The sequence below is a fragment of the Ixodes scapularis genome, unplaced genomic scaffold, assembly GCF_016920785.2.
Source record: "Ixodes scapularis isolate PalLabHiFi unplaced genomic scaffold, ASM1692078v2 PGA_scaffold9__187_contigs__length_104089568, whole genome shotgun sequence".
Lineage (NCBI taxonomy): Eukaryota > Metazoa > Arthropoda > Arachnida > Ixodida > Ixodidae > Ixodes > Ixodes scapularis.
In genome coordinates, this window is record NW_024609884.1 from 14,393,299 (window position 1) to 14,420,950 (window position 27,652).

The following is a 27,652-nucleotide window of genomic DNA, read 5'->3' on the forward strand; positions in this document are numbered from 1 at the left end:
ATGGCCGCCAGTCACTATGTGGCCGGTGGCCGCTCGTGCAAACAGCGACGTCAGCGACCAAGCAAGGTGCGCAATCCAGTGTGGTTCCATTAGGTTTTCAATTTTATTTTTTTACTAACGGTTTACTAGGAACTTTCTATTTTTATTCGACATTTCTGTGCACCTTTCTAGTGTTTTGTTTTTTCCTTGTGTATCTTCTTTTGTGGCTCCTCCAAGTTGTCCAAGTCTCTAAGTCAAGTCGGTTTTGTAGCCTTCACACAACACATGGCGTGCGTACTGTGCGTGCTCGTCACTCGTGTGGCGATGTCATTCCCCGTGTGCCCCACCAATTTTCGTTTTTAGTTTGCCCCCTCTCTGTGATAAATGGCACATTCCGAAGACAAGTCCCAGTTCGCGAAGTGGGGGCCGTGATCGTGGCAGATCGAGTAGGGGAAGTCATAACCGTTTCAACAGGCGTGAGGACCATCAGCACAGTGACGCATCTCTGCATTCGCGGCGTGGGTCCCGGGGAAATTCCGATGTGCAGGAAACCGAGGCTTCGGCAGAGGACGAAGGAATGCTCCTTATCGTGATTCTAATCGCGGATTAAAAAATCGCCAAGAGTCAAGTGGAGAGTTTGCTGCTCCAAGAGGTGCCCAAGGCTCATTTCGATATCGTGGCTGTCATTATCCGCAGGAATGGGACACCGAATCAAAAACCGACGGGATACCGAAGCTTGACAGGGAGACAGAGGATTATTTTGCCGAGGTGTACACCAGACTCCTCTCTGATTTTGAAGATGACGAGGACAAAGGTAATTTTTTTTTTTTTTTCCAACGTATCTCGAATGAGTAAAGCTATACGCACCCCGGAGTGCGCTTCGGACGGAAATGGCTATACGCACTCCGCTTTTCTCGTATAAAAGGAGTGGACACAACGAGGTTCCTAAGCGGTGCCATGGCATAGGGGTTAGGATGTCCGTTTCATACGCAAGTGGACGCGGGTTCGATCCGCGGTGGGCCAACTTTTTTTTTTTTTTTTTTTTCTCAAACATTTTGTTTTGTCGAGGCATTTGGCGATATTTACGATATTTCCTTTTTTGCGATGAACAGTAAAAAAAAAAAAAAAAATCGAATGTTGTCGAGAAACTTCGCAGAACTAAATGGTAGCGGACTCCCTTTCCGGAGGTGCGATCGGGGACAGCGGGGCTTGGATTGCCGGCTGGACGCCGCGAAGCGGCGTGTACTGGTTACGCTTTGTAATTAGCAGCCGATACTGTCGCCGCGAAGCGGCGTGAACGCAGGCGGGGGGCTGTGTTAACGAGCGCCCCAGTGATTCACGCGCCGTTCGAAAAGGGTGGCCCGAGCGGCATGATCTCTCGGAGGGGTGCGTATAGCCATTTCCGCGCGAAGCGCACTCCGGAGTGCGTATAGCTTTACTCATCACGAATACTGCTTTTTTTTTTTTTTTTTTGCGGGGGGGGGGGGGGGGGTATTTAGAAAAAAGTTCACCTTGGAGGGGCTTTTGGCAGAGGGGTGGAATGGAGGGGGAAATCGCCCCCCCCCCCCCTTCCCACCCCCGTCCCTAAATCCACCCCTGAGGGACTCTAACACATTTTTTTGCAGCTCTTCGCAAGGTTTACGCAAGTCCCTGTCCTGTGACATCCAACTTACCTGTCTTACTAATGGCCTCTTTCAGAATATGGGCTCCTGTTATCCAATTCGCGGTTTTTCCTTGATTTCGCCAAAGCCTTTGATAAGGTCCCACGTAACCTTTTATTTCATAAATTCTCCACCGTAAGCATTGATCCTCAGGTACTAGCATGGATTATTTCTTTCCTTCGGCATTGTTCACAGTATGTTTGCATTAATAACACAACTTCCGCTTCCATTCCTGTTACACCTGGTATCCCTCAAGGATCTGTTCTTGGGCCTCTGCTTTTCCTAGTATACGTAAATGATCTTCCACTTCACATTTCTTCCTCTATTGTCTCTTTGCTGATGATTGCATTCTGGCAAGAAAAGTAACAACTCCAGGTTACCTTTTAACTTTGTAGAATGACATTAATAAAATAGCCAACTGGTGCATTACATGGCAGAGGATTCTTACCATCAAAACCCCAGCCAAATTTCGTTATTCACGGTATAGCCCTTGTTTATACTAAGGAGTATTGGTTCACATTACTTCTGATGGTATCGATGCTGCTGACCTGTCCTAAAGTGGAGCCTCCTCCGCGGGCGGGGCTTCGGCCGCTGGCATGCTGTATAAGCATTTGGCGGTTTGACGAGGTGGCGTGTAGGGGTGGGCCAGGTGGGTTAACATTTTTGTAATGTCGCTTCATGGCAGACTGTCGCAGCGAGGCGGCGTGAATGGGTGGGCTGGTTAGGTTAACACGCACCCCAGTCATATATGCACAACGAAATGTCCCTACAGCATGCAATTTGCGTAACAAGTGTCAATGAAATGTCATTGTCAATGAAATATGTGTGTGTGTCACTGGGACGCGTGTTAACCTACCTGGCCTTTTCAGAAGCGGTGACAGTCTGGGTGAGCCAGGTAGATTAATACGCGTCCCAGTGAAGTGGCTACAGTGTGCGGCGGCTAATTACAAAAATGTTAACCCACCTGGCCCACCAGTAAACACCGCTTCGTGGCGGTCCCACCACCTCGTCTGAACCGCCAAGCGCTCGCAGCATGACCACGGCCCAAGCCCTACCTGCGAAGAAGGCTCTACATTAGGGCAGTCCAGTGACATCAATGTGGAGAGCAAGTCGTCTGCTTCTTGCGCAAGGGTTACGGTGACGTCAAGACAATGCCGAGCTCTGATTGGCTTTGATTGAAAGGATAGTGCGTAGACCTCAATGCTAGATGCCTTGAGGTTTCCCCAGTATTTTCTTCAGTCAGACAATAAGAGCTTGGCGTTCTGATATCATTGCATCCCCCATGCAAGAAGCACACAAACTTGTGCTCCGCATACCCTTCTGGTCCCTCCTGGTCCCTCCTGCCATACTCATATTATTACTATCGTAGCTTCAGAACACCGCACTTTAGGGTATTTGCACCGCAACTTTAAAGGGATACTACAACAAAATTTCGGCGCTCATTTTTTGGTCTATGTGTTCAAAAAAGAAGCATCACATCGAACATACCAATATCTTGTTAAGAAAGTCAGAAAAAGGAATTTTAAAACGAATTAAACGATTAGCAAAGAGCACCTGGTGGATGTCGCTAACGCCTCGCTTGTAATGCCCATCTAGGAACCTTGACAGCTAGTGACGGAGGTTGTCTTGCCTCCGACTACGACGAGAGAAAAGGGGAAGGAGGAACTCCCCTCTTCTTGAGAATGCCTTTTGTGTGCCGCAGAAGTCGCTATTGTCCCCCTACAAGATTATAGAAGATTAACCCGTCACTCAAAATTCATACAAAAGCAGCCGTTTTGGTAGCTGGAACGACGAGGCCATCCTCTCGACGTCAGCCTCGCCGTAGCTTTGCTCGTCCTGAGACAACCTACGTCACAATTGCATTGGATGTCACATGGTCTCCGCTGGGCCTTCTCCGAGCGCTTGCCAGAGTGGGCCGTTTATAACGAAAAATACAGCCACCAGGCTCAAAATACAAACGTGCGATTGTCATTTACGGACATTGTGGATCATATTCAGCCTATTTTTGAACACGACGGGAACATTTCAAATTTTGTTGAAGTATCCCTTTAAGTAACTCCTCTCTCCTATGCGTAAACAATCCTCTCTACGTTACCCCTGTCTGCCCAAAAATGAAATATGCAGACTCGAATTGGAGTCCAATTCATTTTAGCAAACCTAATTCAATCAAGCCGAGCCGTTCGTTTCATCCCATCTAATTACTCATTTTTCTCCAGTGTCTCTGCCATAAAAGCCGAACTTAACATTCACAATCGTAACATTTCCCCCCCTTGTCTTTTGCACAAAATTTACTAAGACCCAACCTTACATCAATCCCTTTTTAACCTTTTACGTTTCTCCAAAGTTTGATCATTCCTGCGAAATAGCCTGGGCCAAGTGCAGCTTAACGGCCTACTTCTATTCTGCCCTTGCCAATGCCATTGTGAGCTGGAATGACCTTCTGGAGAATATTGTCCCCATCAGGCGACGACTCCTTGTTTCGAAACATTATAACTAATCACCTTAGTAACACCCACTCCCCCCAATAATGCCTCTGGCCCAGTGGCGTAGGCAGAGGGGGGGGTTTGGGGGGTCAAAACCCCTCCCGAAATGCCAAAGCTACCTCCCCCCCCCCCCCCCCCCCAAACGGGGCCCGCTCGCTCCCCTGCTCACGCAGTCGGTTTTACACGAGGCACGGAGCAACGGGGGAGAACGGACCATCTCCAACTTATAGGCTTTCAGAAAAAATTTTTGTGGGGTAGAAAAAGATCAAATTAATAAAATATGCAATATTGCTTAATTCATGTTTATTCGATGGGATGCGGACCTTGATCTCGGATATATAGAGAACGGATATTTCGAAACATTTGTGGGGCGAAGGATGACAAACTATCCTCACTGAAACACAGTTCAATCAAAACAATGGGAACATAACAAAACGAACACACGGTGATAATATAAATAATGTCAGTGATGTAAGGAATAATAAATGAATGGTAAAAAAAGAAAAAAACAATCGCACTGTAAGCAACGGGTGGCGCTGCGCTCACACACACCTTTTGTGATCAGAAGTACGTGCTTTCGACTAGAATATACCGCGAATAAAAAGGTAACTGTGACTAGTGATATTAGAATGCAATTTACAGGTTCTCTTTATCATCTCATTTATGCCAAGCGCCTACACATTAAAATGAAACCGCCTGCGTTCACGGAAAAAAATATCCCGGACGTCCTCCGCTTCAACTTTAATGTCGCGGTGAACATTAAAAAACGCTATACTTTGTTTCAACTTAGGTCCAGACGTAGCCGATGCTATAAGTGCCAGCTCCGGGCTTTCAGCGTCCCTGCCAAACACGCGCGCTCGTGCAGTGCAAGCACTGTTCAGGGCCACATGTTCACGCCTGTAGCATCGGCTGCGTCTGGAATTAAGCTGAAACGAAGTATAGACCAAGCATCGCTCACTCGAAGTGGACGCTCTCAGGTATGTTTTCAACCGTCGTAGTGAAGAGAACGAGCGCTCAGCTTCCGCAGTTGCAGAGCCACTAGGATCTTGAGGAGACGATGGACGTTCTGAAATAGGGCCTCCGGACAGAGGGCGACCGCCTGTATACCGCAGACGTGACCGGCGCTTCACGTTTCTCCCTCTTGCATTGGACGCCTAAACTTTCCCTATCTTTGGCGAAGTTTCCTTGACTTTGCGAAAATCGTCGCTCACGGATGCGATGAAGTCCGTCTGGCTTTCTGCTTTGTATGTCAAGGTGGCATTCGATGCAATACCTTATTACTCTTAGCTTAATCTCTTCGTTTCACGGAACATCAAAACTTGAAGAGACAAGCCTTTATATTCTCACTACGCACAGGCGCAAGGCTAGTCAAGTTCCTTTCCACGTTCGGCGTGTAGTTTCTTTGTGGTGCGTCATGTCATTTCTCCGAGTGACGAACGACGAGTTCGCACTGATGACTTCTTACCCCGAGGATATGCTGCTGCTGCCTTTGGACCACGCTGCAAGATAAAACGGCCTAGCAAAGATAACACTCTTTCCTTCGGCATCTGGTTCTGTAGCACGAATTTGTTAAACCTTTAATTGATGATAGAATTTGGTTTTGTGATTCTTCAGAATTACCTTCCTTCTAAATATGGGCCCCTGGTGTTTGTGCGTGGTCAGTTGCTCCAATTTTTCAGTGTCGAAAAAAAATTGTTCGCTGTTTAATTTTTTTGTTTGTTGTGAAACTATAGCTATTTTTGTGTTTTGTCTGGCCTTCACGCGTTGGTATTGCAGTGCTACTTCGAAAAGTGGAGGGAGTTGTGTGTTGTGAGGAAGTTTTTAAGGTTGGTGCGCCGCAATTACGACGACAGTAGAACAATGAGCCACCCCGCCCGTATTCCTGTAAATGAAGCCTGCTCCGTTTTGAAAAACGACAATGCAGCGTTACCCATTTTATCTTAACAGTGCCTCCCTAATCTTTGTCTGAGCGCCCGTGTCAGCGAGCTCATTCTCCGTCATTCAAGGGGGGGGGGGGGGGGGGGGGGATGCCGTTAAACCCCTCCCGAAATAAAATCCTGGCTACGCCACTGCTCTGGCCCCTAGGGTATTTGAAATAAATAATTCAAATGAGACATTGAGCATGTTTTGGCAAATCCCCTGCTTACGTGAGCATATTTCCACGAATCTAGGCAAACAGAATCGGCATGGAGTCTCGTCAGGCGACACCCTACGCTCGTAGGCATTAGTCCGAGTAGATTAAGTATAAACTTGCAATATAGGTTGGCAGCATTGTACCCAGTTGAAGCAGTGTTTTTTTGCCCTTTGCAGCCATCTTCGTGGCAAATGTGGCTGAGCAGACCCGTGGCAAGGAACTGGAGGTCTCCTGCTGCCGCAATTCTTCAGTCAGCCTCTGTGTTCAGATGGTTTTGTCCCTGACAACGGATCCCAGTGTTCTGACTCGTTTCATGTCAGCATTTGCAAGCAACTTTCGTGTGGTGTGCATGCACTGCATTGCAAGTCATATAGTTCAAACACTCCTGGAAGCTGCGCTCAAGTACCTGCGGGACCCATCTGCTGTGAGCTACCTTTGAAAGGCTTTTATTTATATTCTTCGAAGATCACATAAGCCTGTTTTTCTATGCAGTGTTTCTAGATCCTACGCTAGCTGTTGAATGCTGCACTTACAGATAATTTCTCACCTATTCTTAATCGGTGGTAATCGTTGGCCCTTAGTAGATTACTTGTTAGAGATAATGTGAAGGCTAATAAACTTGTTAAAGTATTTCTTATATGTATTTTATAACCTTATACGTTTAAGGAACACGATCGCCAGGATTCGTATGACCCTAGCTATGATAGGAAGGGTAAGTTTTAATGGAGCTATTTAATTTTGTATAATAGTTTGTCATGCATTCAAATCCTATGGGCTGATGGCAGAAGCAGAGACAGAAAGATATTAGATAGTAATAGGTTTTCCAGATCTTCAAACATATTTAAATATGAAAAATAAAGAAAAATTGCAGTTTTATATTTTGGATAAAAAATACTGTCCTGCAGAGGAGGAAAAGTCTTGCCGCTGAATTAGTTCTTTCAGTTGAGTTCAGTAGCGACTGGTGTCCGTGACAACACCATGGGAGGGTCACCTTTTGAACAATTAATTGGCTAACAAATTAGTAGGCAATTAATTCATTAATCATTAATTTGTGTTAAATGGCTAATTTCACAGCCCCAGTTGTGCATTATTGACATACCAAGTACAAATTCGGAGGCATGCAGCTAACATTGTTGACATGCTTGATAAGTTTCAAGAGATGGAAGCTTGTGAGATGACTTCATTTTTCCTACCATTTTTTTTCATGGCATGTCCATGGGGGTAATCCCATAGGCCAGAGTTCGCCCCCGGTACGCCTCCAAAAATTACCCCCTCCCCCCCACCTTCCCCCATCCCCTGCCAAAAATACCCTCCAGGACAAAGGGTATATTTAGTTGTAAGTCTGGTACAATCGGACACATTAGCTGTAAATAAGTTTGAGAAATTTGCTAGATAGAGTTCGCTGATCAGCTGATCCCCAAACAGACAATAGCCTGAAAAATGAAACTCCAGCTAACGACATTGTTTTCAAATCCACAGAATGTCGCTGTGGCTTTAATTGATATCTGTGAACATACTCTTTCAAAATGAAGACTGAATTTAGATTTTGGTCTTGTGAATAACAGATAAGCACCTCCAAAATGCTTTACAACTTTTGGGTAAGAGTTCTAATGTGAATGTTCGCATCATGGCAAGCAGGGCCGTACCCAGAAAAAAATTTCGGGGGGGGTTTTCGAGGACAACGGCGGCCATTTTGTCTTATTTTCGCCTATGAATCATGTGCATCGGTGGCATATAATGGAGAGTTATAGCAAACCGAAGAACCGGTCCCGGTTTGGTACCCGGTAGCCGACCGGTGCCACTGCGCGTGCGCAGAGGTGGAGATTAAAATCGGCTGGCTGCAAGTGCACCGACCAGGGCCGTACCCAGAAAAAAATTTCGGGGGGGGTCAGAACCCCCTATCCCCCCCCCTGGTTACGGCCCTGATGGCAAGCAATATTGAACATACAAAATCTTGGTGAGGGAGGGCTTAACAACTTTGTGTTACATGTGCCTGGATCATGAGAACATCTTTGCACATCCCCTTTAGTATTTGAGAGATTTTTTTTTTTATTTTTAGAGTGCAGCTCTTAGGCGCCCGTTTCCGGCATGAGCGGCGTCGCCTTCGCCTTAGCCGTCGGCGTAACCGCGCGGTGCATTATGGGTAAATTTCCCTGCTAAATCTAGCGGAAAAATTTTCCCCGCTAAAATTTAGCGGAAAAATTTCTCTGCTAAATCTAGCGGGAAAATTTCCCCGCTAGATTTAGCAGAAAAAATTCCCCGATAAATCTAGCGGAAAAATTTCCACGCTAAATCTAGCGGAAAAATTTCCGCGCTAAATCTAGCGGGAAAATTTTCCCGCTAAATCTAGCGAAAAAAATTCCCCGCTAAATCTAGCGAAAAAATTTTCCCGCTAAGTTTAACGGAAAAACTTCCCTGCTAAATCTAGCGGAAACATTTTCCCGCTAAATCTAGCGGAAAAATTTCCCCGCCCAATCTAGCGGAAAAATTTCTCTGGGGGGGTCACCCGCCGAGGTCATGTGACACCCCCAGGTTGCGTGACCCGCAAGGCCATGTGACCCCCCTCCCCCCCCAAGGTCACGGACCCCCCCTCCCCGAGAACATGTGACCCTCACTACCTTTCCCTCCTCCTCCTCGAGAGCTGCGCTCTAATTCGGCGTTACAGGGAGTTGTAAACGGCTTTCATTTTTTATCTTTTATTTTTATAAGCTAATATCCCCCTCCTCTGCCCCCAACCTCCGTTTCTCTGTCCCGCTCCCTCCGTCTCCGCTTTCCGCTGATTTGGCCCACTGCAGCAAACGATTGCCGACCCGTGCCATGGGCTAAATTGTACTTAGGCCTTGAACTGTCACTTTTACTAATTACGAGGAAGTATAATCAAAATTTGAACAGCTGTAAGTCATGTGCAGGCATGCCATTCAGACTGTTCTTTAAGTAGTTTTTTAAAAAATGTTTACAAATTCATGCATGAAGAGGGCTTTCGAGAGCTTTCATGCCAAATGAAGCTGTTTTGACTGAAAAAAAGAACAACTGCTGACGCTAGAAAAGCTACATTTCAATATATTACTGTTTGCCAGTTCACTGAAGCTGAAGAGGAATCTGCAGAAGCTGCCCAAGAGGAGGAAAACTGTCGAATCAAAGAAGAACGCTCAAAAAACAGCAAGGAGAAAAAGGTGAAGGATGAGGAAGGAGCCCTGGAATCAGAAAGGGAGACAGGGGAAGGAAAAGCTGTCATGGATGCTCTTGTAAACCCTCATGACAAGGTATGTTGCATGGAATTTTTAATATCGCTGCACGTGTTCTTGGTAAAAGTAGCTCAGTCCACCATGGTTGTTGGTCAACCACAAGCTTTGAATTCCAAATTGGGTCCTTGCGACAATTTAAAAATGTTTGCTGTCTTGGATTGTGTTTGGCATTATTAAACCTTGGCCACTTGGATTAGGCCACAAGTGAATGTCAAACATGTGTGCTGGTATTCCTTTTGAAGCTTATTAAATGTGTTTTGGTTAGATTGTACTGTACACCTCTATCATACTTTATCCTTTTTGTGTCGTGGGTTTGCAAAGCTTAATCTGTATGTGACTGGCACTTCACATTATGCAGTCAGGCTTTCATGTTCTTAAAGGCATCAGTTGCCGGATATAATAATTTGACAACTTTTAAAATTTATAAAAATATTAGAATATATAGAACAATTTTTGTGACCACCAAAACATGGAAACTATGTCAATAAAAAGCTGATGTCTGATTGCAGGGTGTAGAAATATCCACTTGGCCTCTAGGACCTCTGATGTCACCTTCCTCTGTGCTGCTGCTGATTTTGGTTTGACTGGTTTTCCCAGTCAAACCAAATCTTGACACCATATTCAAGTTATTCACAGAAAACTTTTTTTTTTTCTTAAGGGGGGGGGGGGGGGGGGGGGGGGGAGAGATTGGGCACCCCTTCTTCCAGTGCTGCGGAGTGGGCGCCCCCATTCCATTCTAATTCCACTCCGGGGAAATGGAGTTTCCGGCAATTCCATTCCTTTCAACTCCTTGGAATGGAGACACTGGGCCCATTCCCACTCCTGGATTGGCTGAATTTCGTTATCCCATTCCTTTAATTCCTAAAGGTAAAAAAATGGTCGTTGACAGACCAAACGCAGACACGACTTCAAAAGTATTCTCAAAGCACTCATTCTGCTAAGTCGTAGGGTGGTCACACAAAGTGCTTCGTGGCAACCTCCTGTCACTGCAGACATCGATCGCGCAATCAAGCGTAAAAAGCTCGTGAGTCGCAACAGACGCTAAAAATTAAAACCTCCCATTTTCTTTGCAAACGGATTGTGTATACCCTCCCCAGATACATGGTTAGTGTGTTGTTTGTTTCATAAGTCCGTCAAAATCTCTAGTTCATGCGTGGCACAAGAAGAAGCTGTATTGCTCTCTGCTTCGAATATTTCACAACAGCACCGCTAGTGCGCTGTTAGAAGCAGCGACGCTGCGTATATTTGCCCCAAATCTCCATGCACTGCGGCAAGAACAGAAAACCACACACAAACTGCATTCGGTATACAGCGCCAGCACAAGGGACTGTACCACCATATTATGGAACCTGCATTAAAACGTAAAATTTTAAGTTTGCTGTACATTCAATTCATTTTTTTATTTGTGTTCCACGCAAACACTAGATGGCTGGGTTAAAAGCAGGGAGTCGAATCGGTTATTATACCGGTTTGGTTCGAGTTGCTTAGCATTTTTTTCCGGTTCGGTTCTGGTTAAGGCACGTTTTTGAAATAACGGTTTGGTTACCGATTCCACCAAGCGTAAAGCAGTACAAAGCGGTTCTTGAAAGAAAAGACCACAGCTTTTAGTTGTTAAGAGAAAAAGTGAGTATAACACGGCGTCACCTTAATTAGAAAAAATTAGGTCATCAGAAGCCATGCTGCGAAAACGAGGACAGCAAAACAAATATATGCTTAATTTTGTTTTGTGATCTTTTTAAAAATTACATGGTTATACAGGCACTTGGAAACAGTAACAAAGTATAGTACTCACATGTGAAGTCAATCAGACAGCACGCACAGTGACACCGTGGCAATAGCACACACTGCACTCGCAAGCTACCCACAAAAACAAATTAGTTGCCAGTTGTTTAGATAGCAGTTAGGTCTGCCAGAGTATGACAACGTTGTACCCTCTGTACATGCTCATCCCGAGCTCATCCAAATTGAGACAGCCAACTATACTCGCACAGCATGCTCGAACTACTTACTCGAACGACTTAGTTAAAAGACACCGAAGTCTAGTCGAAATACAATTAAAACAAAAGAAGGACATAAAAAGAAATCAACGGCGACTTGCCGTTTCTAAAAAATGCACACACACAAAAAAAAAGTTTTTTATATTTTTTCTTTAAGCAACGTTGGTTTTGGGCGACTGGCATCCCGGCGATCAACACTGCAGTGTCGCGCTAATCGTGGCTTCGCCTCTTGTGGCCCCCAGATTTCACCAACGCGGAACAAGCGCGCCGACACCGTCAACTTTTTGTTTTTACTTTGTTCTGTTCTGCTTATCAGCAAGAAAAGAAAAGAAACACAGACACACACCACACACGCGTGCACGTGTGCATGCACATACAAACACAAAGAATAGCTCATTACACTCTCAGCACAGTCAGATATACTCCAATTCACCTTATGATGTGCCGCGATGGACGCTATGAACTACACAAACCAATCCAGAGTTCGTAGCTTGTCTCGTGACTTAAGCGCTCCCCGCGTTGCTCCGCCCAACTAGAAGGACATCTGAGCCCTCCGAGCTATAAATTGGCTCCAATGGCTCGTAGCGTCCTTTGCGGTTCATCGTTAGCTGAAGAAAAGTATAGAAGCTTACGCCTTCACGCCGACTCGCCGACTCGCCGACGCCAGTTCATGCTGCACATAGACGTGAAGAAATATACTTCTTTGTTTTATTATTACTGAGGTGTCCCCTTGTTGTCGGAGCTGTTTGTTTAGTCATAAATGACCCGCTAACGCCACCGTTGTATATATTTATTTGGCTTCGCGTTTCCACCCGCAAGAAGGTACGGCTCAGATTTTATTACTCCGAACCTTTTCCATTGAACTGGTAATTGCCACATGAGATTACGGTTCCGTTCCGGCTCTGGTTCAATATCGAATGTTTGATTTCGGTTACAGTTCTGTTCCGGTTCAGTAGGAAATAGCAGTTTTGTGCCGGTGTTCGGTTTGGGTTCGGTTCGACACCCTGGCTTAAAAGCTGCATGCTAATCGGGCATGATAACAACAGCCACTTTGTCGCATCTCGCAACACCTGGAATGACACCTTGTCTATCTACCGTTTGGTTGCTTCACCTAAGGCGCACCATTTTTATCCTCGAAGGAGCATAAGCCAGTGACATAATGAATCCGTCGGTCACCTCCAGGGCAATGATGCTGTTTCAAGAACCACTATACCAAGCGCTAGCGAATTGCACCATCAGCCCGAAAGCCCTAGATGAAAATCAACATAGCTTGCATGAGAACTGAGCCCATTCCATTCCTACTCCATTCCGGGCAAAAGGCATCTAATTCCATTCCCCCCAGTGCTGCCGCCATTCCATTCCCACTCCATTCTGGGGTCGCGAAAGTGCGGAATGATTCCAGAATCTTTCCCACTCCGGTGTGGCAACTCTGCAACATTGGTAGCTAGAACTGTTCTTTCATGCTGCCAAGAGACTGCACGAGCAGCCTTGCAGTTGGTGCTGTGCCAAGCAATCCTAGGGCCTCATCACATGACCCACCGGTGCCCGACTTTGCACCGGGCACTAGACAGACAGATCATCATCATCATTTATTTTCCTTGAGGGCCCCAGGGGGCATTATACAAGGGAGTGAACAATATGTTCACTCCCTTGTATAAGTGAGATATTGAAGAAGACTGATGTTTTGCTTTAAAATACTAGTTCTTTCTTTTTTTATGGCTTTTTTGGACAGTTTTTATAGAATGTGACAACTTTCTTCGCCATCACTCTGGCTTTTGGTTGGTGCTCTCACGGATCGATGCATAGCAACCCGTGCAACTTGAGTGTACGGGCGCAGTTTTTCCCGCATATTGTCTCAAACTTCTTGTAGGGTGTGCCAAGAAGAGAATATGTCACCTCCTCTCAAAATTAAAAGATTGGCACTTGTTTGTGCGAGCATACTGCTAATAATCCTTTTCAAATTAAGAGGGCAACACTGTCTGGACACTGTGACACAACAATTTGGGTGAATCGTGTGGGGCACCTGTGACCCAAGCCGCGCGGGATGTCATTTGTTTTCATATGGTGCGTCGTGGGTCACCGGTGGGTTATGGCAAGTATCTACCCAGCGCAGAGCTAGGTCAAGGCTAATAAATCAAATGCAAAAGTTTGTTTTTTTTCAGAGTTGATTTTTCTCACATATGTTGCTCCCATACTATGTGAAAGTACTGAATATTCGAGGCCTTACAGCTGGCATACACAGCGTGAGCCACGATCCGGTGAATGTGTTAATTAGGTTTTTGTAATTTTCATAAAAAAGACTGTTGGGTGGGTATGCAGACTGTTTTGTCTTGCACTTCTGATGACCTTCACCCAAACTATGGTGCAAGATAAATGTAGGTGTGGAGACCGCGCGCGTTGCAGCTGGCAGATAAAGTCCACGATGAAATTAAAAGCGCACAAAATCCATGACAGAAAGGAGGACATGTACGACAGACAAGCGCTTACTCACAGCTGGAAGTTTAATAGGACTTTAGAAAAAACAAAGAATGGCCCTTCCCCGACTGCACATGCCCCGTTCAATAGCCCCCCCCCCCCAAGTTACAGTCTTAAAACGGAAGAAAAAGAAAACACTTCTAATGTGCTTGGGGCACTCCCGCCAATAAGAATGCTTCCTCAGCATGTGTCAAAGCAAGTGACGGGCAGCTTATGCAGCCATCACCCAAAGTTTTGATATTGAAAGCCTCCAGAACCTCCCGCGCTCTCTGCTCTTAAATCGTCCTAAAATAGTTGTATTTTCAAACACAGGAGTGCACTCACACCTACTGCAGTGGACTGCTAAATGCCCAGACGGAGTCGTACGAAGAGTGTTTCAGTGCTCCCTCAGTCTGTCATTAATGCAACTTCCCGTTCGGCCCACATAAGCCTTACCACAAGACAGTGGAATGCAGTACAAAATGCCCACACAGCAGTGGACAAAACATATGTTTTTTCCCCACATGAAAAACGCGCCTCGCTACTCACCTCTGTAGCCTGCGTCGCCGTCCGCCAATGACCCTGGCTAGTTTTTTTGCCCCAATTTTTACACAAAGGGCGCTACGCTTCGTAATTTTACAAGATAAAACCGACCTCTGAAATACACCTTTGACGTAAAGTTTAGATTGCTACGTGAAAGCGCCGATTTTTACGGTCCATTTTAGATCGAGCCTGGTTATTTCAAACACTCTGTATATCTTTCACCGTGACCTGAACACAAGTTTCTTTTGGCATTCATTTTTTAATAAAAAAAAAAAAAAAAAAACTTATGAAGTGTAGTGGCTTTCTTCGAGTGTATGTAAACTCATCAGAAATTCACAAATGAAATATTTTCTTTCTCAGGTGACATACTGGGTATTGCATCTTGGACGTTTCTGCCTGGCCAACCTTCAGGAATTCATGTACAGTCCTCTGGCAAGTCCTGTAATTCGTACACTGGTGCAAGTCCTGGGAGGCTGCAACAGCAAAGGCCTGACACGGACGCGGAAGCGGACAGATGTGGCTCTTGGTGAGATCAGTATGATGTAGACATGTTTGTTTGGCAGCATGTGCTTATCTGTGAGAAAGTAGCAGCATTGTAAATGACTCAGATGTTGTCTTTGCTATTGGGGTTGGAGATCCAATCGTCGCACCCCTAGCGGCTAAGTCGAGAACTAAACCCATGGGGGCAACCACAGCATGAATTATTCGTTTGTGTTTCTGACGCAGCACTCCGCTGACGTATAAATTAACACGAGTCTTAGCTGAATGCTGACACAGCACTAATATCCTATCTGTGCTCCACGCTCTGTCGAGGAAGAAGACATAAAGAATCCTGTCCACAGGCCTTCTGTTATGTAAACACCGACCTCTGTAAAAAAGCAGGCTGGACAAAGTGCACCCTCTGCTTGATCTTGCCAATGTATTTTCTATATTTGGTAGCAATATAATGGGCAGTTTCTAGGGCATTTTGATGTACCATAGAACAGAACAGAACAGGTCTACTTCAAGTTTAAGATATGCACAAAGTATACAGTTGAACCTAGATTTATTGAAACCTGATTTTACGAATTTACCGATTTAACGTACGAATTTGGATTTTCGCGCAGCCTATACGCGAGGTCTCCCTTTCTCGATTTTACCAAGTTTCCTATTTAATGAAATAATTAGCGGGTCCAGGTGACTTCGTTAAATCGAGGTTCAACTGTGCTCACAAACAATATGAGTGAGAACTCTCCATGTGGCCTTTTGCTACGATTGTGATCTCCCTAATGCCCATTTTCTCTGGACTTGTCGAATAGTTCAGAAGCCTAAACTTCGAGTTCCAGCCCTCATTTGAACCAGGCATCTTTATGCAGAGAGCAACTTTATCTGCTCCTCTTACAGGGGGTAAACGGTGACATCGCTGTGTTGAGCTTTGATTAGAGGATGGAGTGGGCATAGAGATATGGCATTGTCTGCTAGTCATGGCAATACTAGCTGCCTTGGTTTTTCTGCAGCTGTCGAAACATAACTGGTTTTTTATAGTTGCTGGGTGAGAGCCTACCTGATAGTATGTTTTCACCAAGCATTGGATTGTAGTGTGCATTTGTGCAGCTTACTTCATTTGTTCTAAACTGTATTTTGGGATAGCTGTAGACTAAGGGGGCAATATCAGCTGCTCATAAATCTGATGGGAATTGTTTTCCTTATCCTTTTAATTTATTAACCCTTAATAATTTTCCTTATCCTTTTAATCTATTAACCAATATGGTTTAATTTGGTTTGACGAGCTGACGAGGTCAGCTCATGAAACTACATTTGACGAGCTTGCCTCGTCATAAGCCATGGAAACAGTGCCAAAAAAGTTGTGACAAGGTGAGCTTGTCATAAACCAGAAAATGGATAATCACTCGTGACGAACTGATCTCGTCACGAACTGTTAGGGGGTTAAATTGAATTTGGTACACTAAAATTTTTAGGGGTGTTCGACCTGTACTCAACATCTAAGCACTTTTTTTCTCTTTTAGCAGTATACATTTTTTGAGAGCATCTACCTTGGTTTTCTTAGAAGAATAAAAAATCTGTAATTTTATCATTTTAAATAAGTTTTTTTTTTACAATGAGTACAGTCGCCATTGCTGAGGCACTGCAAATGTATGTAGGCACAAAGGAGGCCTCTGTGCACAGTATACATCTCACCTTTGTGTTCAACTGTTAATATATATTGCTTTCAGTTGATGGATATAAAAATGAATCTGTTGAAGCTGTCGAAGTCCCAGAAGAATTTGGAGGACTGCTCAAAGAATTTACCATTGCATTGAAGGAACAGCCAGATTTACTTGGTGAGTTGAAGTATTTTCTTTGAACTGGAGTTTGAAAAAAAAATAGATTTTCTCCATCCTACTGCAACATACGTAGCATCACCTATACTAAAGGTCATGGAGCTTGACTTGTTTATTATGCGCTCATTTGTTTTTTTGTGTGTATTTGTTGCAGATGTTATCACGACCAGCATTACATCACTACTGCTGCAGACATTAATGCTAGTTCTGCACATAAAGGATCAGAAGGCTCTTGCATCCCTTTTAAAGCACATCGGAAAGACCCTATTTGCTCGCTCAAACAATGAAAGGTATGTGCTTGTCACTAAATTGGATTTACAAATAGTTTAAAAACTACCAGTTACAACTATTTTGTCATTCAGTTTTATGGGCAGGACACTCAATTTTCTGTAATGCAGGGAGCCTGCACCTGCGCTTCTGGATACGAGCGCCTCCTTCATGGTGGAAAAAGTCTTCAAGTTCTCTTCCGCCAAGTCATTTGCAAAGATATGGAAGAAATACCTATCTGGGCAGTTTCTCACGATGGCGCTGCATCCTGTGGCCAACTTCTGTGTGCAGCGGGCCATTGAATGTGCCGTAACTGCCGAGCAGGTGTGTTGCTGTCGAAGAGCCCTTGACTTTTAATTCCTCCTTGCTGTGAGTGCAGTACTGCTACTAGACGTAGATGAGTGACATTGCATGAATGCACAAAGAGCTTTTCACTGACGATGGGCGCACGTGCAGATATTTCGGAGTGGTGCTATTTTGGAACCATGTAGAAATTTTTACCTTTTTTGAATTCATTCACCTAAAGATATTCTTGATCCATGTGCTTTCATGTTCCTCTTTGGAATTGTCACAGTGTTGATTCCATCAAGCTGTAAACATGTCATGGGAGGAAGGGTGCGTACAGATAAGAATGGTATCATTTATGCAGTCACATCGTCAGTGCGGATTACTACTATTCTTTTAAAGTTCTTGGGCGTGTTGATGCCTGGGATTAAAAAATCTCCTACCTTGGTATTCAGTTCCAGGAAATGTATGAGGAGCTGGCACCAGGATTTGACGACCTCCGTGTGCATGGACACACGACGGTCCTAGTCTGCGTGGCTGCTGCCTGTGCCCGCTTTTCAACATACCAGGCCAGGTTCTTAAAGGTAAACACCATTGCTCTGATTTTTATACTTTCGATTTGAGTGCCTGGAGAGGAGGTTGCAGCCATCTTAAGCAGAATTTCTACAGACCGGTAATTGATATTGAGAAAGAAAGAAAATTATGTGTGTTTGCTTGAGCCTGACTATGTGTCTGTTGTGTCTGTTGATTTGTGGCCAGTGGCATAGTAGGGGGGGCCAGGGTGCCCCGGGTACCAGTCGTCCCAGTCACATGATGTGAGAGGGGGGGGGGGGGGGGGGGTGCTACGAAAGATATAAAGGTTCCGGGTGCTGGAAGGCCTAAAAAAAATTCGGAGGGCGCCTAGGCACTTCTTATAAGTGCTCAGGCCCCCCCCTCCCGGTTCCGGAGCCCCTGTACGGTGTATAGGTGTACAGCAGTTAAACAGTTTTTCAAACGCTCATTGATTCATCAGCGCAAAGTATGATCACTAGTTACTGTCAATGCTGTCTAAAGCTTCTCAAACTTGTCCAATCCACTTTATCTTCCTTGTTACGTAGCCGTTACATCCTCTTATCAACTTTTTTTTGCTAAACTGTAGTTATGTCGGTGACCAGCCGCATTTTCGTAATTCTGTTACAGTGTCTATCTTTGTCAGAATTGACCTGTTTGGATTCGGTTCCTTTTCACAATTTTTGGCCAACCTCCGATATGTGACACAAAGATCTGGTGAGCTTGAGCGAGTGCGAAAGACTGTGCACACTATTTCCTCCTCCGAATCATTCTGCATAGGCTGTTTTGTGTGCAACGCTGGTGTTACGACTCGTCAGCTTAGTATTTTCCGAGCTCATGACAGCCTTTGTCACCTGCTCAATGATGATATGGTTGTGTGGGGCGGTCTGATCATTCTCTTTCTCCAGTGAGTCAGTTAATAGCCATTCAATCTTCACTCTTGGGAGTTGTCCTACTGTCCTCATTGGATTACCATTCAACTCTGCTGAGTTCTCTCCTTTGCTTGAGTAGCTCGGTTGGTTTGCTAGTCTGCTGTTTCTGAACTTGGGAATGCTTTGCTGGGTCAATCCCACATTGTTTGCGTCTAATGATCCGACACATAGGACGGAAGTAATCAATTGTGGTGATCCGGTCAGGAAGCTCGTTGGCAACATTGAACCTTGGAAAGTCCAGCCAAAGTTGGTGTTGATGGCTAGCTATCAGATTATTATTGCCCTTGCAGCAACGCACTTCGTTTCTTGTGATCATCCATAATTTATCAGACTTGATAAGGAGGCTTATGCCAGGCGGAGACGGCACGCCTGGGAACATCAGCTTGTTGGCGATCTTTTCTTTCTGTTCAACGCTGGAAATCAATTTGTCATTGGTAGGTGCTTGTACAATGTCGTTGCAGATGAACAGGACTTCCACTGCACTTCTTTGCTTCATCAGACACTCTGTCTGGTCGAACTGACTTTGCAGCCGAACTTGGACATGTTGTACTTGCTGCCATCATACTATGGGATTTCCGAATGTTCTGGCTGAGCGTGGTAATTTTAAGAACTTTAAGATCGAGCTTGCGGGACAAATCGTCACAAACAGATGTCCGCTGGCTGCCTCCGTCATTGATAGCACGAAAGTAGCAGCTCTGATTTTCAGTAATAGCCCAGGCTCAAATCGTTTGAAGGAGGACGTCGGTGTCAGGAAGGCTGTCTTGACTTTCAGGGCTGTCGTTTTGCACTCTAGCAATGACGGTCTTTTGTCCAGTGATGCTTGCTTCCAGTGAAGGTTGCACAAATGGATGTGGTGTGTCCTCCTGAGCAAGAGGAACATGATAGCTTTCTACGACTGTTTCTTGCTCGGTGTCACCTCTTGGTTCATCAAAAGCATCGCATATCATGGGATAACCTTGTTTTCTTTTCCTCAAATGGTAGGTCACCAGTGCAGGTTGCAGTTGTGTGATCAATCGTTCTACAGAAGAAGCAGCCTAATTCAGTATTGTACAAGAGCACAGCACTGCAGCTGCTGATTGTGTGTCTTCTGGGTTCTGGACGCGTCTCAGTTACTCCTGCTCTTTCTCTGCACTCCACTTCGGTCTGAAGGAAGCTCAGGATCTTGGACAGCTCACCTTCAGCTGGGAGGACTGCAGGTGCAGTGCCTACCAGCTGAGTGGCTATTTGGATCCTCTGCTGTTCCAGGTCTCGGTAAAACGACTTTGGTCCGCGTTGCTGGAGAGGAAGAGTAAGCCCGTCGGTAGTACTCCACGACCAGGTCCTTCAGTAGGCCTTTGGGCATGATGTCTGCCATCTTCATGGAATACGCCTCCGACCCAATGCACTGAGCTTTCAGTCTACGGATGTTTATTTGGATGTGGTCCTACATCCGGCTTAAACTCTTGGTGTCGTTTCGTGACTTGAAGGAGGGCAGCGTTCGCAGTTTTGCCAGATGATCTTGTACGATGCATCGTCTATCACCGAATAGACCAGAAAGTATCTGGATCGCCTCATTGTAGCAGGCGTCAGTAGTTCGTAGACCTGCGATCGCTGCAACCGCTGGCCTGGTAACGAGAATGTGTAGGTAGTGAAACTTTTGGCTTGTTTCCATTTACCGCACTAGAGAACTGCTCCCAGAAGCTCTGTCACTCACCAATCTCACCGTTGAAATTCTGGAGCTGTACCTTGGGTACCTTGACTCCACTCTTGCACTGTTCAAACTTCTCGGGTGCGTCGTCATCAGGGGTGTTGGTGGCTGCAGTTTTCTTTGCCGGAGGGTCTATGCTTTACTACCAAGCAAAGCGATTGTTAGGGTGGTATGAGATATCAGCCAAAGCCAGCAGCAATGCCAAGTCTCACATCCAATCAGGATCAGGAAGGCTTTGCGAGGATGTTTTTACAAAGCTAAAAAAAGAACAGCAGAAAACTTTCTGTTTTTGTGTAGTACTGGACAACCCCCTAATAAGGCTCTGTGGGACAAAAGTGTTGAAGTGAATGATGTATGGTACAAGTCCTGATTCCGGACGACATTTATGCTATATACGACATACCTTAATTATTCATTCCCAACGCATCACGTTGATGCACAGTTATTGCCGTTAGATGAACGTGAATAATCAACTAACCCCCAGGCATGCCATTTGGAAATAAATGTTCCCTTACACCACATTTGCCACCAATTATACTTTTTGCACCATTGGTCCTCGAGTGTATGCGTGCGTGTGTGGGGGGGTGGGGGTCTCTTCTCGTAGCGTGCCGGGGACCACATAATATTGCCTCGCGCCCGAGCCGTGTCCGGCCCACGTGCCGCGAGTTGCCTACTCATGGTTTTCTGGTTTACAATATTGATCACTTATTCAATATCAGTATACCTTGCAAGGATGTTGGCTATATGCATGCAGTGATACATATTTATGTTGGGGGGGATCGGTGGCCGAGTGGGCTAAAGCGCACACCCGGCTCGACGCGCGCGGAGCGAAAGCTCGCGCTGCAGAACCCAGGGATCCTGGGTTCGAGCCCCACCTCTGCCCGTTTCGATCTGGATGAGCATTGTTCCGGCGTGCAGTCGTGTACCACTACTGCGTGGTGCACGTTAAGGGGGGACATGGGCCTAAAGTTTTTATTTTTTTGAAAAAATTCATTTTTCAATTTTGACGTTTTTAGTTTTAGAAACTAATTATACACCCTCACACCAAATTTGATAACCATACGCCAAATATTTACGATGATATAAAATATTTTCAACAGTTGTGAGGCAGTAACAAAGTAAAGGAGTTCAATGTTTGAATGCATTTTTCTCAGTTCCACTTTTTGCTGCAAATTTCATACGAAGGAATCTTTTGTTCGAAGGTGAAAGTGTTCAGATACCACAATCAAGATGTTTCTGAACTGAAATTTACTGGGGAATCGGGCTATCTACTTTATTTTGTTTTAAGTTAAAGTCCTCAGTGATAAAAAGTCAAGTTTTCAAAAATTGACATAGGACAGATTTGCATCTCATATTTTGAGGTAATCACCCTTCCTGAAATATTTACATTTGAGTTATAAAAACTAGATAGCCCGAAGTGCCACATCCCCCACTTTATATTCTAGCAGTCAAAATGGTGCTTAATAGCTTAATTTGCATATCATAGATTTCTTAACAAAGAGTGACACATTTTCTTATGCAGGTATGTAAAGTTGTTCTGGAGAGCTGAAAGTTTGCACAGTACACCTACATCTGACGTTAAATCTCCTCTCTAAATTTCATTCCAATCACTTGAGTAGTTAAGAAGTTCGACCTCTAGCCAGTGTCCCCCCTTAAAGACCCCAGACTAGCGGTTGTACTGCACTGGCTAAATTGCTCATCTACAGCGAGTGACCCGTCGCAACTTTAAATGGCTGACCAACTACATGCTGTATAAATATCCCCATAACCCAACCAATATTTATGTGTCTTGCCTAAATACTGTTGTATTTAAATATAAAGCGGTGTTTGCTCGGACTGTCATTTCAGGCCATCATGGAGACCTTGCATTGTGCAGAGCCGGCAGATCGCAACGTCTTGTTTGTGCCACTCACCCTGCATATGATGACCTATGAGAGCTATGAGACGATAAAGCCAGAGATGAAGGTTGTATACCAAGGAAGCCTTCTCCTGCAGAACTTATTCAAGTTTAGCAAGACTAAGAAGGTGCGTGCCTCCATCGTAGGATAGTTTTGGAGGTTCTTTGCTTTGGAATGTTATTGTTAGCATGTGTCACAATGCAAAGGCTGGAAATTTTTTAGTATCTTTATAAGGCAGAGTATATTCTAGTCCATTTCACATGCCTATAAACTTTGTGTGCTGAAAACCAGTTAAGGTGCTGTACAGTTTTTTTTTTTTTTTTTTTTAAGCTTAACAGATTTGTTTAAAAAGAGCCTTGAAAGCCAGACTTGTGCAGTTTGTGCAGGTGAGTTATATGCACGGGGGGACATATTATAGGGGGCTAATCGTAACGATTAGACGTCTAGTTAAGTAAAATGTGTTAATTAACTTTTTAATTTGGGAAAATAGACATATGGGTCTAATTAGAAACTTGCTGAGCGTCATAGAAAACCACTATATCAATAAATGTTAAAAATACTTCATGGGAAGCGTAGTAGTGCACTGAAGGTACCAATCTTGCATCAGGTACAAGACTGGGGCTATGATAAGAGACGGAAATATTGTGCAGGTGTATTATTGCCACCTGTAGCCTTGCTCTTGCTGCACAAGTGTAACTTTAGTGCACTACTGCACTTCTCGCATGCTCAAAGTCTGTCTAAAAATTACTTATTTAGTGGTTTTCGATGACGCTTAGCAAGTTTCTAATTGGAACCACATGTCTATTTTCACTAATTTAAAAGCTAATTACCTAATTTTACTTAATTAGATGACTGATCATTACGATTGCCCCTATACTATGTCCCCCTAGCCGCATAACTCACCTGCACAAACCGCATAAGTGTAGCTTTCACAGCTTGTTTTTAACAAATCTCTTAAGCTTAAAAAATAACACCCTGTATATCTCTGCTGTGTAACTGTGACTGGCTCATTGATCATACCCTAACCTTGAATTTTGTATGTGTACACAGCTGAATTTTTATTAAGGGTAGTGAACAGTATATCAGCTGTTTGTCCACTAAATTTTTATGGAATTGAGGATATTGTAATGACCTTTCAGTTGGGTGAAAAGTCATCCCAACTCTCATGCGCGAAAGTGTTAGACCGTTACAATTAGTGGTGTTGGAACAGGGGGGGGGGGAGGGGAGGGAGGGAGGGAGGGAGGGAGGGAGGGGGGGGGGAGGGGGGGGGCGGCGGCGGCGACGATTGATTGCCCTTCCCAGATATTTCAGAAATTTAATGGAAAGAATATGGGGAAGGAAATTAAACATAGCCTCCCCCCCCCCCCCCCCCCCCCCCCCCCCCAATCTGTTGAATAGTTCTGTCTCTGGTTACAATGCTCAAAAGTGTATATGTATTTAAAAGCACCAAAAAAACATCATTTTCTCTGGCAACATGAGCTTCAATCAACTGCAATCTAATCAACTTTGAAATCCTCGAGCAATTCCTATTTAATAGTAATACCTTGTATACCAAGTTACAAAGTAGCCTTTAAAACTCCAAGCTATGATTGGTCATATAAAATACTGCCCCCTTTTTTTTTCTTTTCTTTTATATCTAGGTAGTGGATAGTTTGTTGTCCATGGAAGTGAATGCTCTAAAGGCCTTGAGCTGCTCCCCCTCTGGCTCCCATGTCTTGGATGCTTTCATAAAGGGCCCTTCTGTCAGCGACAAGGCTCGAGACAAACTGATCAACAAACTCCGGGTAAATTTCATGCCCTTTTGGAATCCTTAACCATTGCATTAGGCACACTGGGATTGATATTTCTGGCAAGCATTTATAGTCGACTCCCGTTAATGTGACCACCTTCATATTCTTGCCAAAAGTTGTCATAAAGTGAATGTGTTACATTATGCAGTGAGTAATGGGTGAGGGCAGTCTTGGGTAGTAACTAATCACTAGTAATGCGTCACCAGTAACTAGTTACTTTTTTCAGTAACTTGCAGCTGTAACTCGTTGCTGCTTAGTGAAAATAACTTGTAACTGTAACTGGGTTACTATTTTTCAAAAGGAACCTTAGAGAGTAATGTCGTTACAGTGACTTCTCAGATTTATATGCAAAAATATTGCAAACACGACCACCAAATATTTTCCGCCTCACCAAAGAAATGGGAAATTAGAATTGACCAATTGTGAACTCCAGCCATGATTGGATATACTACCAGAGATCTAGACTCTTGCTGTTGTATATGTGTATACCTTATGGTGGTCGCACTTATCTTAAAGTTTTTCATGGATTGTCAGCAGGTATCTCCTAGCTGAACATTTTGACAAAACTATAAAATCGCCTGTATATTTGCCAAAAAAGACACTATAAATGGTTTATCATATTGGATTTACCTTAACACTGCCTTAAATTATGATCTTGTTCAGGGAGCTATTCATGGTAAAAATTGAAATAGCAAAAACCAAACATGGTAATTTTGATTATTGGGAAATACTTAGTTTCTCAAAAAATCATATTCGCTACCGTGAACAACACTGTCTTATGAAAAATCTATGCTAATTTAAAGGAATATTACGAATGACAATTGTTACAAATCACAATTGATGAGGCAATGAAAACTGAAGCATACTAAACGTTTAATGGGGCAAACTTGTGACCAGAACAATATTGAAAAAGGCTAGCGTCGCGGGCATCTATGGCGGCAAAACTGCAGGATCAAGCGCTGGGGCAAGACTGACTCCGGACTGCCACGCGGAGTATCTCTTGTACCCGCGTGGGTTTCTGGAACATTTGACGTATAACGTTTGGCGCGTAGAACATTCATAACTCATTAAGACGACAAGCTTCTCGGAACTTACGGGAATGTCAAGTTGAAAAAAATAAATAAAAGAAAAGTCCGCTCCCTGGAATCGAACCTGGAGCATCCATGCAACAGCCAAGCACATTAACCATTCGGCCACAAACACGCTCGCACAGTGACGCGCGTGGCATTACCCCCCCTTTTAAAAGCGCATTGTCTCAATGCACCTTACCAGGAAACAAAACAGCAAAACAAACAAAAAGAATGGCAAAGTATGAAGGCTTGTAAAACACAGTTCTATCAAGCGTAGTACGGAAACACGGTTCACAGTCCTATTGAGCGTAGTACCGCTTGAGGCGCACGACGTGGATGATTTCCAGCCGTGGAGGGCGGCGTGATGAAGTCCGTGTTCCTACGGGCGTCACCTCCTAGTTCAGGTCCTCGGGTCGACAAAGCACCTTGTAGGGCCCAAAGTACCGTTTTAACAGCTTCTCGCTGAGACCGCGGCGGCAAATGGGTGCTTACGCCCACACTGTCGCCGGGCTGAGAGTGGATATCGCGACAACAAAGGTTGTACCGTCCAGCGTCAGCACGTTGGTCATGAATCCGCAGGCGGGCGAGCTGGCATACCTCCTCGTTGGGTTATCAACTAGGCGTCGTTGGATCCGTCGTCTTCTCGGTCGTGGGGTAGCATAGCGTCGAGCATCGTTGTCACCTTTCTGCCATGCACCAGCTGGAATGGTGTCATTACAGTGGTTCCTCGAACTTCAATGTCGTAGGCAAACGTGACGTACGGCAACAGTTCATCCCATGCCTTGTGCTCAACGTCGACGCACATAGTGATCATGTCGGCAATGTTCCTGTTGAGCCGCTCCATCAGTCTGTTGGTCTGCAGATGGTATGCTGTGGTCCGATGATGTTCGGTGTGGCTTAGACAAAGTATCTCCTGGGTCAGCTGTGCTACGAGTTTTGACCCCCGATCTGTAATGAGGACTTGACGAGCGCCATGTGGTAGGATGATGGACTCGACGTAGAACTTGGCGACTTCCACAGCGGTTCCCGATGGAAGGGCTTTTGTCTCAGCGTATCATGTTAGATAATCAGTGGCTACGATTATCCAACGGTTTTCCAGGGTCCACTGTGGAAAAGGACCAAGTAGATCCATTCTGATCCGCTCTAGCGGTGCAGTTGGCAGAGGAATTGGCTGCAGGAGACCTGTTGGCTTTGTCAGCAGTTTCTTGCATCGCTGGCAGTCGTGGCATGATCGTGTATAGAGGGGGACGATTTTGGGGAGCTTGGGCCAGTAATACTTTTCACGAATACGACTGTAACCAAGGTGTCCGGACGTCGGATTGTCATGACAGGCTTGAAAGATCTCTCGAAGTACTTCCATCACTGCATGGTGGGCCTTTCGAAGCTGCCTAGCTCAAATGGGATTGCTTGTGAGGGAAAGAAGAACAAAAGACTGAGTCGAGGGCCCCACAAAGGATGCAAATGTTGGGGTGCCATTTTCATTGTATTTTTGGTTCCTAAGCTTTTTAGTCTAGTTTCATTTGCACGTGATGTTTGTGGTGTTTCTGATTCCACTGTAGTATCATACGCCTGTCATCATGCCGCGTGCCCTCGACAACAGGCTGGCTGTGTGTTGAGAAACAACAAAGTGTGTTTACTTCTAAGGCTTGCGCTTTGGTTCCTGAGCAGCATGTACTGTAAGAAACACATATCGCCACAATGAATAGAATATCAAAATTGATAGCAGGGCCCTTCCAAGGGTTGTCATATTAACAAAACATGACTAGATTCGAGTGTCCTTGTTTTCTCATGCATTATCAAATATTTTGATAAACCAATCTTAGATTGGTTGTCCATGCAGATTTCTCCTGCACAAATACACTTTCGAAGTAATTAATAGACAAAGGAACAGATATTTGGGATAGCAGTGCTCGCTATTAAATTATCTGTACTTGTTTCAGGGCTGCTTCTGCGAGTTGGCTATGGACAAGTATGGAAGCCGGGTCCTCGATAATGTGTGGGACGTAGCCACATTGAATCAGAAGATAGTAATTGATGAAGAGCTTTCTCAGAAGGAACACCTTTTGACGGGCTCTGCGTTTGGGAGCTTTGCAGTACAGAAATTTGCCCTCTACCACTTCAAGCACCGTCGCAATGAATGGAACCAGCTCCAGAAGAGCAAGAAGAAGGCAATCAACATCTTTCAAAGCATCCTTGAGACAGAATAAAAACTCCCATCACCATTTTGCTTTGCTTTCTTTCTTTTTTTTTTCTTTATATAATTTCTTGGCCTGCCATCAATTGTGTGTGTGGTTGCTTCCCTCATTTGTCTTCATGATCGAGTTGTAATATTATTAAAATAAATTTATATCCAAATG

General features: G+C 44.7%; 1 protein-coding gene across 1 annotated transcript; it reads left to right on the forward strand.

The window, feature by feature from the left end:
* LOC8035853 (nucleolar protein 9) lies at positions 1 to 27,517 on the forward strand. The gene is made up of 12 exons (XM_029976817.4): positions 1 to 66; positions 676 to 793; positions 6,434 to 6,681; positions 9,335 to 9,520; positions 14,857 to 15,022; positions 16,710 to 16,817; positions 16,972 to 17,107; positions 17,216 to 17,408; positions 17,825 to 17,953; positions 22,386 to 22,562; positions 24,076 to 24,219; positions 27,236 to 27,517. Exons 1-12 carry the CDS (start codon positions 1 to 3, stop codon positions 27,500 to 27,502), a joined length of 1,938 nt encoding a protein of 645 aa, XP_029832677.2. The 3' UTR covers positions 27,503 to 27,517.
* The last annotated feature ends 135 nt before the right edge of the window (positions 27,518 to 27,652 follow it).